A 15,606-nucleotide genomic window follows, 5' to 3' on the forward strand; every position below is an offset into this window, starting at 1 on the left:
CTGACTCGGAGAAGATGAGAACATAAGACTTCCCTGCCTGCTACAGCCTTTCATACCATGAAGTCCAGATAAAAGTTCGCTCTGAGTGACCCCAGGAAAATTTAGCCCCCATATGCATTACATCCATGGTCAATCAGTGATTTTATTTTAAGGAGACCTCTAGTCTAAGGCTGCAATCCCAATTGAAAACACCATATTGTTTCTCCTGAATTGCCCATGAAATTGTGACGTATCGGTCAGTACTGTATCAGATCAGGAGATCTGGATCCAAAAACTAACATGAACAATAAATCAACTAAATGTAAACTATTGAAAACAAAAAAGGAAATATTGCCTGATATGTTCCTTTCCTCTCAAGTCAGTAGTCCGGGTATACATGAAGATCTAGAATATTTTCCAAAGGGGTGGGGTGGGGTTGGGGAGGATATCCAAACAATGTTGCAGTATATTTTGTAGGTTATTACCACACAAGTCTAGTAGGATAATAAAGATATCATAGAATATTCAATGTTTGTCTATGTTTACAAATATAATTAGATCACTACTCTAACAAGAATTTAGTATATTAGTGCAAAATCTCCTTCAAATCATTTTGAAAAATTTCGAGGTTCTTTATATTTTGGCAAAATTCTGGGAGTGGGGAGAGAGATAAGAATCCTGACCCCCACCCCCTGGATCTGTTCCATGAAGTTAGCCAACCCACTTCTAATGGTAATTTACTTCTGACACTATAAATGAAGGGTACTGTTTAATTGCTTAAGCCTCCACATAGGGCCTTAGCCTGAACACACTGGGGGAAAAATATCACTGCATGTTTTGCTGACCAGTGTGGTCTGTGGTTTGAATTCTACATTACATGTGTATGTTCTAGATTTATACACCAAATTACATGAAGTTGTAAGAAATTTAACATTAGACGACTAACTTTTCCATAATAAATCAGATGATAAAAACATATTCAGAGGGATAATCCAGTTATTCTTATTTTATGTTGGTAACCAACATGGACTCTTACTCCTTCAAAGTTTTAGAAATCTATTTATATTACACAGTTTACCACAGATTGGCCCGAAGACCCTGGCTTAATTTGAGCATATGGCATACACCATTGGCCAATCGATAGCCAAATCATGATAGTTAAAACTTATGAATCATATCTGATATGAATTAGAAAGTCATAATGGTCACCTGTCATGTAAAGGACAAATCAGAGCCAATTATATTCTGACATATCTTCAAAAAAATCTGGTACAAGGACACTTAGAGGGGCAATATGGTAATAATTGAATCCTTAAAAGATCATGTATGAAATGTAAGGCATCAATATACAAATTCATCATCAGAACCCACAGGTTTTCTCTCTGCTAAACTGCATGTAGAGAAAACCTGTGAGTTCCGATGATGATGCAAATTATAAAAGCCTTAACTTAAATAGTTCAGGAGATATTGAATAGGTTAGGTTTTCTTATAAATATTAGGTCAAACTCCAAGGTCATGGTCACAAGGTTAAACACTTTGGACCAAAGAAAATGTCTTGTCACAAGAAATGTGCATATGAAATATGAGATCCACCACTCACTCATCATTCAAACGTTATGAGCAAGGTTAAAGTTTCAGACAGAGAGGACAAAACAATATGCCCCTGACCATAGTCGTGGGGGTATACCCGTGCTAAATGTGACTTTGTACCAGTTCTCACTAGTGGGATCATTGTGCAATGTTCTATGATTTATGTTACACAGTGAAGTAAAATATTTTGTATCATTTTCTTTAAATTTTACATGTAATTTGATAATAACTTTCTGGTGGACAACTTTGGGTTCTTTAGTTTACACTTACAGTACAAACCATTTTCAGGTTTTTCAAATGAGGATTTTGATAATTTTGAATTTTCTTTCAGCTCCTGAATTCATGCACTAAAACTGTGGCACAGCCTCATCCTAGACTGTGAATCTTGTCCCCCCCCCCCCCCCCCCCTCGGTGGAATTTCCCTATTCCACACTCGTACTAATGAAGGATTCTATCAATCTAACACTACCGTACTTGTAAACTAACACTTGTATATATAGAAAACTGGTTATTGTACCAATTTAGTTTTGTCAGATATGGCAGAAAGCTCAGTTGTTAGAGTGCCTGACTTTAGGGATTCAGGGGACTGAATACAAATCCCAGTTTAGTGCATTGCATTTTCCCTAACATTTGGTGCTATGGACTATCCCCCAGGAACTGATGGGTGAAAATATCTGCCAGGTGATAAATATCCTGGGTTGATGTCTTCCAAGTGTGAAGAAATTTAAGGAAGGAGGGGTGGCGGTCAGCCAGATTCAATCACTGTTGGCCAGATAGCTCAGCTGGTAGAGCACCTGACTAGAAATTCAGGAGGTCTGGGTTCGAATTCATGTTTGGTAAAGGAACATTGCATTTTCCCCTTCCTGTTACAAAGTGATAAACGTATAATGTTTTAAGGTATCTATTATGATAAAAGCACTGACCTAAGTCACTTTTCAGCTTTACATAAAACTGTAGTAGAAATACATGTATACACTATATTTTGTGGTAACATTCATCATGGTTAATTGAAGACATATGGATGTTTTAATTGTAATTTTAAATTATCAATAATTAATTTTTCCGGGCTGGCATAAGTATCCATGGAAGTGTAGAGTATGATGTAGCCTGCATGTTTCTTGAAATTTCTAATACCTAGTCTAATCTTATTCATTAAGTGGCAACGAGATAATTTTAAAATATTTCTAACTTATTTAATAGAATTCAGTAGTTTGATTTGTTGACTTAACTTCTTCCTCTCACTAAAACTTTTATAAAAGCCTTTTTAATCAGTCTTTCTAATGATTGCAGAAGGTATAGGCTAGTGTTGTCAATAATCTTGAGGAGGTTACGCCCCAATTTGGATGCAGAAACTTAACTAAAAGCTTACTAGGGTCTAACTTAAACAGGTTACTTTGATAATGGAGATTATGGCAATAGGGAACCTATAGCAAGATCTTCTCAATAAAACATGATTATCCCTCTTTAGCGAGAAAATAAACATGCATGACCATAAACAGGTTTTTGTTGTTTTGATTGAAAATAGAAACAAATCCCATGCAATGCTGACTAAGTAAGCCCTAAGTGTCACACACACTTTACATGGTGTGAATTGCCTCCATAAAATTGATAAAACAGTCAAGAAATTTCATATCAACATTGCTGTGTAAGAGAGGAGGCTGAAATCCAATGCAAATCGTGAGTTACTTTTGTTTTGGTTTATATATTTGCAGTAATAACGTACATCTTAGTACTTTTTCCTTCTATTTCTTGTGAAACACAAATAGATGTACTCCTTGGGTGTTTTTCTTGATTGCATGGAATATATTTATTCTCTCTAAAGAGGGATAATCGCTTTTTAGCAAGAAAATCTCTCTAGTGGGGAGTGTACCCAATCTGTTTAAAGAAGAATTGCAATATCTACATGCAAGGTGTACACCATAGGTGCTTGTGTGTAAAAATAAACAAAAAACACATGTACCTATAATAAATGGGCATGATTATTCTTTTAAAATTACATGGACACTTGTGAGGATTAATAGCCCATGCTACCATATTCATACCACAATATAATAGTATACTGTAACAATACAATCTAGGTGTAACAGAGTCGAGTATATATAGGGACTGCATGGGTCCTACTAAATAAAGAACTACATAGGTTTATTTTGTAAGTTAGACAAGTATGGCATAGCCATAGCATGCACAATGAAATAACAATAAAATGTTTAATTCTGTACTAGCACCTTCCCAGACCCGGGCCCCCTAAATTTCTAGTCAGGTGCTCTACCAACTGAGCTATCTGGCCATCAGCAATCGAACCCGTCTGGACCACAGGGTTTTGACATAATCTGAGCAAACTTGTATGTCATATAGTATAATACCTGTATTATACTACATACACAAGTTTGCGCAGCTCAGATTGTGTCAAAACCCTGTGGTCTGACCGTTAAAAATTAATAAGACCAGATTAGCCTATATATGTACTGAGTAATATATATGTCTCTACTGAGGATTGAACTCGGGATTTCTGGCACAACAGAATTAATTCAATAGCCAAACCTAGTAGGAAGGCCATATAATCTAACACTAGATACACACTGACATTGATAAAACTATAAGTATCTTTCATGTCAACAGCTAAGGCACTACACCTCACAGAAATTAGAAAAGTCATTTCGTTAATCTACCATGATATTTCCAGCGGTGACAAATCAACCTCTCCAGAATCGTCATCTGAAGAATCAAATCCAGGTTCAGTGGCTACATCTGTTGCATTCATTTCAATATCGGGTTTTCTTTCTACTTTCATTTCTGTTCGGGATCGGGGTGGTGTCTTGAAAATTCGATTTTGAATTTCGCGCTCAATTTGTAGTTTCACTTTCTGATTGTTTTAATTTTTAAATTTTTTTCATAAAGGGCATGGTAAGGGTGATGTTATCATAAATGAATCATTTGATATGATTAGGAAAAATAATAAAATACAACTAATAAATCTAGATGTATTCCGAAAATCTTTCGTTGGAAACAACCAAGATGGCGGGTTAGGATGTAAACAGCTACGGTCTAGGTTAGAGTGAGGAGTTTTTTATACACACAGGTTGGTGTCTCATTTTTGCAATGTATACAATAGCTCTTATATGCAATGATGTAATTCAACCAATATATATCACTAATTTAAGAGCGATAGAATTTTACCTTTGTGAAAGCGGTTACCGTATTATCATCATGCCCTCTATCGCAGGAGTCAACAAAATTACCCCCCCCCCCCCCCCCCCCCCCCTTACAATGAAAGTCATACAGGCAAATTTCAATGTTGGGATTTTTGCCTGTAGGTATACCTTCTTCTTGATCTATTGATGAAATTGCCTACTCCCTTGCATGCCTTTATGATGATTCTTTACCTTTAATATGTTGATATTCTGCCTGCAATACGCAGACTCTAGTTTTCACCATTTGAGAGCAGCATGTTTCCGTACCATTCTGACCAGGGTTTGACACTAAGGCACATCCGACCGACCGAGTCTACTAAATGATAGGTCCAGTTGGGTAAAATGTTGATTTATTTTAAAGTCCGACTGGTTGTGTTGAAAAAATAAATAAGAAACTTTATTTTACGCAATAAGATATTTTATTCTTAATTAAAAAATAAATGTAAAGAGTTTAAACCGTGTGATGGTTTAGAAATAATCTATAAGTTGTGGTTGGAAATAAGTGATGTTTTACGACAGCTACTCGATGTTAATGTTTGTAAAGTTATGTTTTGGATAAATTGAATTCATTTTCATTTTAAAAAACCAGTTTATTTGAATTAAATATTAGAAAGTATTTATATCAAATAAATAAATTACGTCATAAACAGCCATTTTTCAGTGTTGACATATGTGGGGGAAGGTCTCTATATTCAATTACGACTTTTCGTCTTCAAGGAAAGAATTGTCCCAAGAGAAAAAAAGGAAAAGGTTAGGAAGAAACAAAGCAGAACTTATGAAACAGAAATTAAAAAAAAAAAAAGAAGGTTGCATGGGGTCATTTTATTGTAACTGAACTAAATTAAGAATTTCTGTGCCGGGTAGAATTTAAAGAAACAGAAAAAGTGTTTGAAAATAAAAGCATCAAATTGAATGATAATTAAGACTAAAGATTTTTTGAGACAATTATAAATACGTTTTAGTTCAAACTTAACGTTTTTCATTTGAATCAAGTACTTAAGTATGGAGAAATTCCTATAATTTTTTCTGGAAAGTTGGTCAGGGCAAGTGGATATAAGGTCAGGTCTAGTAAAAATCATTTGAAGTAGCCCGACTGGTCTATAATGCTCCAAAAAGTGAATGTCAAACCCTGCTGACATAGAACTAGCAGTGATTTTTCTACATTTTTTACAAGGGTCCTGTGCATGGCTTTCGAATTGGGAAAAATTGTCGACATTTCAGTCAAATTGGGAAAAATCAATTTTATCGTAAATAAGTTTTAAAATCATATCAAACATTATATCATCTTTATTTTACACATCTAATTTTCTTTAACCTTCTAAAATTTTCAAATATTCTATCCAAATCATCATTCCCATAACTCTTTGTTAAGTCTTAGGTATATAATTCACATCGAATGTTTATTTTTTTTCAAATACGTTTTCCTTTCATAATTTTATTATTGGGAAAAATGCAAGCTAAATTGGGAAAAAATTGACAATTTTTAGGAGGGGAAAGGGCCGAAATTCGGACCCAAAATGGGCCTATAAAAATCACTGTATAGTATATATTAAAGGTGCTCTTGTTTTCAAAAGATCCAATGTTTAAGACATTGTTTCAAACTTTTAGTAAAGGTAATCCAAATACATTAATGGTCATGGTGATACAAACAATTTTGTTTAATAATAAGGCTGATCGAAAGTATAACTTCCAAACATAGAATTCTTTTCAAAGTTTGTTTAATTTAGTATTGCATTTTATTATATGATTTGATTATTGCAAGCTTTCTGATTGGGTGAGATTCAACAAACTAGAAAAGTAGAATGTTATAAGTTATATTCACCTCCACATGCATTTTAATTGAATATATAGTATTTATTTTTTTCCAATATTAGACCAAAATTGAATTGGGAATTCCCAAATTGATATGACTTGTTATTAGTTTTCTCGTTTTCCAATAAAACACACCATGTCTATAATCACTTTAGATTAGGTCTTGCACTCTAGTAGCGGTAAACAAAAATGGTTGACCAGATATTGTTCACAATGTAAGCTCTAGCAACTGAATTTAAATTATTCATTGATAAAACAATGTTTGTCAGTTTTAGACCTTCAAAATGATTCAGCTACCTGAGAAATACAATATTCACTGAGATCATATTGCTATATTGCAATATATTGAAGTTTTTTTAATTGTATTGTGATGCAAAATAAATATTTCATTTTTTTCCAATACAGTATGTGATATCGTTTCTCATTCATCTTGAAATATATGTCATGTAGGTTCCTTTATTATAATGAGAACTAGGCTTGTAAAAAATAAAACATTTACTACTAGTATATGATCCCTTACAGCATTTTGAAAACAAAAGATGGCGCGCAGGAGAATCATCAGAGTATGATCACATGTCTGATTTGTACTCTTTATTAAAAATATTTTTCAATATGTATCAGGATATGGTCTTGTTGTATCACAATATATAGCGATACATCTCAACTGTATGTTTACATCTCTAATTGTGGGTAATAATTCCATTATTAATAATAAAAGTAACTGTTTACGTCATAGTTTAAAACTATCAGATTTTAGGTTTAAGTTACATGTTAAAATGTTAAGTCATATGTGCTCAAGATGATGTTATGTGCACAAGATAAAAACATACAGGTGACTCTCGATAACTCGGAAGTTCAAGAGACCTTGATAAAACTTCGAGAAATCGAGAGTTCGAGAGATTGAAATTCGGAAATTGAAGGTCAGCCGGTATGGTTCAGATTTTACGGTAACCAGAAATGTATACCGACAAGATCGTTTTGACATGTTTTCCTTCATATTCGTCAGGTACTTTGATATAAAAATAAAAAACCTTATTTTGCATTAATAAAAACATTTCAAAGTTTATGTATTTATTTGCTCTTTAATCATGCTTAGATAGGCATACATTAAACCAAGTTCCGATGACGCTTTACTATCGCAAACTAAACAGAGGACAATGTTATGTCACTTTACCCAAAACAAAAATTCTAACGAATGAGTAAAATGATGTTTTAGAGTAACTTTACACAAAAAGAACAAACTCGAGAAATTTAACAATCTGTAGATCTCTAAATAATGTATAAAACTTACTCTCTCGTTGTCACATCAAAACAAATTATAGATTTTATTCATAGTCGGATTATATATAATTTTGATCATCACGACTCAAATTCAAAACCCCAGTGCAATGTGGAAACTGACCAATTAGCCAATTATATACTCGAGTGTGTCACCTCCACAAAGAAGCACCGGCGATGTTTCAACTATGTAAACACCTAATTACCCCTCCAGCATTCAACAAAATCCAGGTAAGGCCAGATCGAACGTTCGAGAGATCGATAGTAAATTTGCTTTGTTAAATAGAGAGAAAAATCGGGACAATGATTTCACTTCGAGAGACCGACAACTTCGAGAGATCGAAGTTCGAGCCATTGAGAGTCACCTGTATTCCATATCCTGAACATATCATCATATTTTTTTATATCAATAATTTAATGTTATGCAAATATTTGAAATCTTTAATTAAGGTTAGGTAGGACACTGATCTTGTGATCAAAATATTTTATGTCAAGGACTCCACGCCATTAATATAGTGTCTGTTGTTGCTTTAATAGCATCATAGCCAACACAACTATCTCATGTCTCATAGTAGGCTGTACTGTACAGCTACATTGTGATGTCACAGTGATAAGGCCCTCAAATCCAATCAAATTAGAAATTGGAGATTTAATTATGATTTTTTTGCCTTTAATTTTTTGCCAATTCTCCTTTCAATGGATGAAACACTGTATACAGGGAAATATTCACCCCCGTTTTATTTTCGCCCTTGTTGTCAGTGGGGCAATTTAAGACTGGGTGAAATTGTTTTTTCTCTTATCTATCTTTTAATACAACTGTGTCTGGGCGAATTTAACACGGAGCTAGACCAAGTGCAGAAAGGCAAAAATAACAAGGGCCGGAAAATAACCCTGTACACAGCATTCAAAATAAATTTGATTTGTATAATTCTTTGGAATTCTTAAATATTGATATTAGCATTGAAAGTATATACTGTTTAATTTTCATAAAATAAAAAATTTCATAGAATGTGTCTTTAACAATAGTGAAAGTGGGATTTTATGTTGTAAATTTTGATTGTTTTATTGATTTTTGTCAAAGCCCCAAAATCTGAAAAGATCCCAAAAAACTATTGAGAGGGTATCCATTCCCTATAGTCTATGTAATTTCAGACAGAGGTAGTGTTTATATGTTTTCACTGATTTTTATGGGAGGTAACTCTTCCATTCCCACAGCTCCCTACAATGACCACATGTTGTCTGCTCAATATCTTGAGAACCATTCACTTGATGATAACGATATTTCATATGTGGGTTGGTTATGAGTAGAAGAGGACTCCTATTGTTTTTCAGGTCCAAAGGTCAAGGGTCAATCTACTCTGGACATAGGAATATAATATCGGCTCAATATCTTGAGAATCCTTTGCTTGAAAAACATCAAACTTAGCACGCTGGTACATCCTAAGGAGTAGATGACCCCTATTAATTTTAAGGTCATATGTCAAAGGTCAAGGGTCAAACTGGGCATAGGAATATACTGACCATTCAATGTCTAGAGAACCCTTTGCTTGACAGACATCAAACTTGGTACACCAGTACATCTTCAGAAGAAGATGACCCCTATTGATTTTGAGGTCACATGGTCAATTCACTCTTGACATAGGAAGATATTTCTGCTCAATATTTTGAATTGATGATACTACTATCAATTAAATGATGTGTGTGTATAACCCTTTTCAATTTTGCACCATGGGGGGTGGGGGTGGGGCATGTGTTTTACAAACATCTCTTGTTTTGTGGAGTCTTTGTATGGGTATTGAAGATGTGCATGTGGGATGGATTTTGATTTTCTACAATTTTTGAGAAAATTGCAGGTTGTTGAACTTAGTCTATTTGGAAATTAATATTCTATGGAGGGTACATAATTTGTCCGCCCTACTCCTCCCACAGTTTTCAAGTGAGGATCTTCTTATTTTGTGGAGTGTTTGTATGGGTATTGAAGATGTGGGATGGATTTTGATTTTCTACAATTTTTGAGAAAATTACAGGTTGTTGAACTTAGTATATTTGGAAATTAATATTCTATGGAGGGTACATAATTTGTCTGTCCAACTCCTCCCACAGTTTTCAAGTGAGGATCATCTTATTTTGTGGAGTGTTTGTATGGCTATTGAAGATGTGCACATGCATCTGGGGAAGGATTTTGATTTTCTTCCATTTTTGAAAACATTACAGGTTGTTGAACTTGGTCCATTTTGAGGAAATCTAGATTTTTAAGCTAAGACCCTTTGTTCATATGAAAGTTTGTCACAGCCTCATGATGGCTGATAATACCTGAAGCAAAGTTATACAAATTATAGCACAAGAAAAACACCCTATGTAAGCATTTCACGGGCGTATTATGTACCGTTTGCGATACTCTTGTTGTAAATTGTAATTATATATTGCTATTTCAATACAAATCCAATCAACAATTAAAATACATATTTTTCCAAAATTGACATTTAAAAAGAAGAGAAATTAATTGTTCATAATGTATTATTGCCTTTTATATATTTTTTCTAAAGATTTTTAAAAATGCATTAACTGCTTGCTTTTAAAGAAGAGTCATCAATGTTTCACTAAAAACATAAAATTGAAGTGTTATGTTTTGTGTTGCAAAAGTAATGTTACAATTGCACTATGTGGTGAAATTCCTTGTGCAGAAGGCTTGAAAGTTTAAATTTGCATTATTTCTTAACTTTTCCATAGTGTAATGATAGAATTAAAAATATATTAGAGACTTTATTGTTTCATGGATTCAAGCAAAGTTAACTTGTGAATGATTGCTTCATTTGAAATTTAAAGTATTTTGTGTACTTATAAGAATATGAAATATCTACTTAATATATCATGATTGTTACAGGCATAATGCCAAGCACCATTGTCCCCATCAGTCTAACCCGCAGTCACTCCCTGAAGGGTGCTCCAGAGGGACTGAGGTATGGTAACTTTGAGGGAATCGTCTACCTACCACCATTAAAATCAGATTCTTCTGTTGGTGTGCAAAGCTACTCCAAGTTCAACAATCAACAAATTTATAAAACCATTTGTGACTGGTTTGAATCATGGAGGCCTTGGCAACAAAAGACTCTTCTGTATGGTATTGTGGACAGGTAAGAAATGAAAAAGAGGTAAAACATGTTAATAAAATTATGGAAGATTGAGAGTTACAAACTGGGTTAATTTAACTACACCTATCATATATAATAAACATATTGGAGTAATCAAAAGTTCAAAAACTCAGATATGCTTTACAGTGTGAATTAAGGAAACAAAATAATTTGAAAATGAGGCCATACACTGATACTAAGATTAGATCTGCTAATGATTACAACATCCTTGATGTACAATATATGGTATGAATAAAAGTCTTTTGACCTAAAGGTGCAGCACAAGACAATTGGACATTTTGGCAACCACATTGGAACCAGTCAAACACCGGGACTATGCAGCTGCATACAAGCTTCGGTATCCCCTCTCCCCCTTCATGAACTCAAAAACCAGGTCTGACATCCGAGAAAGCAGAACGCCATCTAAAATAGGCAGCCGACAGTCACAAAAGAGCGACAATAATAGTGTCTACACTATTGCTAGTATGTACGATGAGAGAGCTCTTCTAGGACCTCCACAAACGCAGGCTTCAGCTGTACAGTCTCTCAAGTATGATCAGGAGGATTTATTGTCTGACTCAGCGGTCAGTTCTGTGCCTTCAACCACTAACAAAGAGGTAAATAAAGGAAGTATGGTTACAGACAAACTGGGAGTCATTCAGGAGAGAGTTATTTTCTCAGAGAGGACAGAATTGTCCCCTGTTCACAACTTTGCTGACAATCTGGCAAGTACCATCATGCAGAGTGCCTTGGGAGAGGTTGCTATACTACAGAAATTTGTAAATAGAGAAAACACAACATTTTCAGAGGAAAACAAACCAGTATCCAGGAAATCCAGTTTACAGAGGAGTCAGTCAGTACAGCTTCGGAGAAAATCCGATCTTAGTCTCATTCCACCTCCAGGGAGAGAGTTCCGAATCATATCTCCTGCTGTCAGATCAATGGTGAAGACAGATCTGCCAAAGCGTGGGACAGAGCTTACAAGGAGTCTGTCTAATATTTCTCACAAAAGTGTATCACACCTGAGGTACGAGTTCTATGGCGCCCCAACAACCATTAGCACTCCAGACTTTTTCTCCAGGAGAGGACTAGCTAGAGAAGGTAATAGGATAAATATCATTTACTTGATATATTTTTATGATAATTATTTTAGATAAAAGCCCTATTAAAATTTTGTACAGATTAATTATTTAAAATTCGCCAATTTAGACATGTACACTTTTGTTTTTCCATTTTAAGATGATAATATACAATGTGCTGTATGTTTGATGATTGTCAAATTAATTTTGTAGGTTCAATGCAGAAAGAAATCCGATATGGACAAGTGAAGAAACCCAGATATCTACAAGATGTCCCCATCTCCCTACAGCGGTCATTTAAAGGGGTCAAGTGGTGGACAGAACAACCACATGAAGGAATGGTTTTTCTTAAAGCCAAGAAGAGAGATCTCATTGCTCATTTCAAAGAACAACTTCTGAAGATTTGGAATGTATGTAGTTTGTTAAATTTTTTATAGATTTTGTTGAATGATGTTGGTAGAGTGTGTAATATAGAACATAAAGAATTCATTCACTCCTGAAAAAATAACACAAATAGTCATTTCTGTTTAATGCATGTTTTGATGTGTAGTTTACAATATTACTATTTGATATTTTGACTATGACATTGCTAAGCAATGTAATACAGTAGTATGCAAAAAGTGGTAAAAACAAGGTATTTATACCTCGGTGTCTCACTGTATTGTGCTAGTTAAATGGTATCTATGAAAACATTTTAATACAGTAATATTTTGAGTTAGATTTGTAATGTTAAAAAAAGTACATCATTTCCTCAACTGACACAGTAAAAACAATAAAACAATGAAATTTTTTTTTTAATTGTGAAAAATACGGAGTGCAACTTCAGTTGGCTTTGTGTTAGTTGAAATTGAAGAGTTCCATTGTATCATCATATCAATCTAAAGAGTGCAAAAAAATGACATCATTCAATATTTTTTTTTTTAAAATCTTACAATACGCTTGGCTTTTTTCTTACCTTTGACCTGTTATAATAAAAAATATTTCATGGAAAATTCAGCATGTATGATTGATGCCTTGCTTAATTTGTATGCTATGAGTTAATGATAATAAATTTCTTATTCTGAACAAAAGAATGAAGATAAATATGTTTAAAATATCAAAATTGTGCCTAAATGATTTATCATAAGAAATAAAACCAAGTGAGATTTAGATTTTCATGAAAATATCTATTTGATTTTTATTATTCTGGCTTTCTACATTTGTTTTTTTAGCATTGGCACTAATCACGTATTCTAAGCAACGAAAATAACCAGACAATATTTTGGAAACTATTCAGAAGGATTGGAATAGAAATTGGCCAAACAATGTATATTATTTTCAATGCTCTCTTGGTCTATTTTTAGAAAAATTCAAATTTTGCCTTATTTGAACTTATTTTGCTGAAACTTACCAATAACATAAACTTTAATTCAAAATATATTATTTGACTTAAAAACGTGATTTCATGTTTTGATACCAAAAATAACCTGCCACAAGGAAGCGTTGCACATGCGTAATCAATGAAAATAAGAACAGCACAATACAATGGGACGTATGATAGAGTGAGAAGCGAGTATATATGTATACCTGTCTATTTTCAGTGGCTTGACATGTGGGAGGACTATGAAAAAATAACACTGTTGAAAGAAATTCTCAAGATTTCAGGATCAGAGGTATTGAATGCCATGAATCACCACATTCACCAAAGGTAAGGGAAAGTAAAACTAGGATTTTTACCTTCCTAACTCGAGTTTTTGAAATATACAAAGGAAAAAATCATGATAGACTGTCGTGCTGCTCATAGTACATAGATATAAACTATAGTGAAATATGCATAGACAGTTATTGTTCATTATAAGCATAATTCATTTTATCCATTTATTTTTCGTATATCATGCTAACCTCAAGAAATGAAATTCACTTCATTTCAACCATTAGTCTATGATAAATGTATTTATGGTTCTCATGCTGTAAGGTAAACAGTTTAGGAATTTTTTCAGACTGAGAGGAACCAGGGACATCAATAGACTTTCAGACAAAATTCTTCTGTACATCTTCTCCCTACTGATGCCAAAGGATGTTAACATTTCAGCTCAAGTAAGGCTTACTTGTACTTGGCATGATATGAAAATTTCAATGTTTTTTGTCCAAGATTTTAACTGAAAATATTTGACATTTTCCAAAAACTTTTGCTGAATAAATTTCTGCATTCTTTTAAGGTATGTCGACGATGGCGGTTTCTCTGTGCTACAGATAGTCTGTGGATGATTAAATGTCATGAATTAGGTAAAGGCTTTGTTAAGCTAGACTGAACTTTCTTCATTTTAATAACATTCATTGATCGATGTTGATGTCTAATTAAACTTATTGTTATTGAATGAATTTGATGTAATTTCAATGGTTATTCCATATTCAGGTTTAGAGGAAGGAATAACCAATATGGAGAAAATTGTGTTACGAGCCAACACAAGAAAGATGGGCATTGATTGGAAACTTGCATACAATGAATTAAGGAGGCTGACTAACATGATGAAAATGGAAGCCAGACGGAGAGGTACTGTACAGAGGGGGGTGAGGTGGGGTGTTTTTAAATCACTGCGTCAGCTAGTTTTTGCTCTATTTGTGAAAACTAGGATTCCTATTTCATATTCTAATAAAAGTTACACTGAAGGCTTGTTTTATACTATTTACACACAAAAGAAGTTTTAGGGGGGTATACTGGAATCACCTTGTCTGTTTGTCCAGAGTATATCTTTAACACAAATAAGCAGATTTGATTAAAACTTGGTGTATATCTTATATAAATAATAAAATTGTGCACCTGCTATTTTAATTGAGATTTTTTTAATATTCGAGAAAGTTATGGATATTTTTTTCATTTGAGGAGGGGGGTTGATTGTTGTTGTGTTGTCATTGTCCAGAGTATATATTCTTCAACGAGCACAAATGCACTATTTCCCACCATCCAATGTGTCCAGCAGGAGGCATAAGTCCCATTAGGACAGTTCTAGTTTATTACAATGTACCAATCTACTTCAGTATAGTATTATGTTATATTTTTTTATTTCTATAAAATGTTTAAAATGTACTTTGTTTGATTAACTATTCATTTGAGTCTCTCTGTTACACAACATGAAGTCCATACCAATAACAGTTTTGACTATTCACTTTCTCATTTGCTCTGCATACTAAATCACCCATGCATATTTCTCTAAACAATCCACTTCAATGAATACATTGAAGCTCTTAAACATCTGACATGGAGAATTGATTTGACAGTTCAATATATTCGTCTTGATAATGAGGAAATAAACGCAAGCACAGATCTACATACATAAATTGTTTACAATCATTCAAAGTGCCACAAACAATTATTCCTGTCCTTCATCTACAAGCAATCCTAACATACTCTAGTTACTGCCCCTGTTTACCCCCTCTAAATTACAGGGTCGTTGTTTAGACCATATTAATTGTAATAAATATTATTATATACCCATCAATGTTTTGTTTTTTGATACTGTTGATTTCACATATTGTGATACGATTTTCCGGATCACCACATTGTGG

At 33.7% G+C, this 15,606-nt stretch overlaps 2 protein-coding genes across 6 annotated transcripts in view; one reads left to right on the top strand and one right to left on the bottom strand.

The window, feature by feature from the left end:
* LOC125652711 (cyclin-dependent kinase inhibitor 3-like) overlaps window positions 1–4,505 on the bottom strand; it is an 11,054-nt gene extending 6,549 nt beyond the window's left edge. The window contains exon 1 of the mRNA XM_048882080.2: window positions 4,239–4,505. Coding sequence (XP_048738037.1) covers window positions 4,239–4,360 — 122 coding nt within the window. The 5' untranslated portion in view covers window positions 4,361–4,505. The remainder of the gene's footprint in view (window positions 1–4,238) is intronic.
* Window positions 4,506–4,566: 61 nt separating this feature from the next.
* The window catches only part of LOC125652709 (uncharacterized), a 46,830-nt gene continuing 35,790 nt past the window's right edge, over window positions 4,567–15,606 (top strand). For 3 of the 5 annotated variants that reach the window (XM_048882071.2, XM_048882074.2, XM_048882075.2), the window contains exons 1-8: window positions 4,568–4,648; window positions 10,735–10,984; window positions 11,256–12,082; window positions 12,274–12,470; window positions 13,641–13,747; window positions 14,040–14,136; window positions 14,259–14,325; window positions 14,456–14,593. In XM_048882071.2, the coding sequence (XP_048738028.1) occupies window positions 10,740–10,984; window positions 11,256–12,082; window positions 12,274–12,470; window positions 13,641–13,747; window positions 14,040–14,136; window positions 14,259–14,325; window positions 14,456–14,593 (1,678 nt within the window). In that variant the 5' untranslated portion in view covers window positions 4,568–4,648; window positions 10,735–10,739. Of the gene's footprint in view, window positions 4,649–10,734; window positions 10,985–11,255; window positions 12,083–12,273; window positions 12,471–13,640; window positions 13,748–14,039; window positions 14,137–14,258; window positions 14,326–14,455; window positions 14,594–15,606 lie in introns of all 5 variants that reach the window. The other 2 variants (XM_048882072.2, XM_048882076.2) reach the window with 1 other exon arrangement.

The sequence above is a fragment of the Ostrea edulis genome, chromosome 5 (assembly GCF_947568905.1).
Source record: "Ostrea edulis chromosome 5, xbOstEdul1.1, whole genome shotgun sequence".
Lineage (NCBI taxonomy): Eukaryota > Metazoa > Mollusca > Bivalvia > Ostreida > Ostreidae > Ostrea > Ostrea edulis.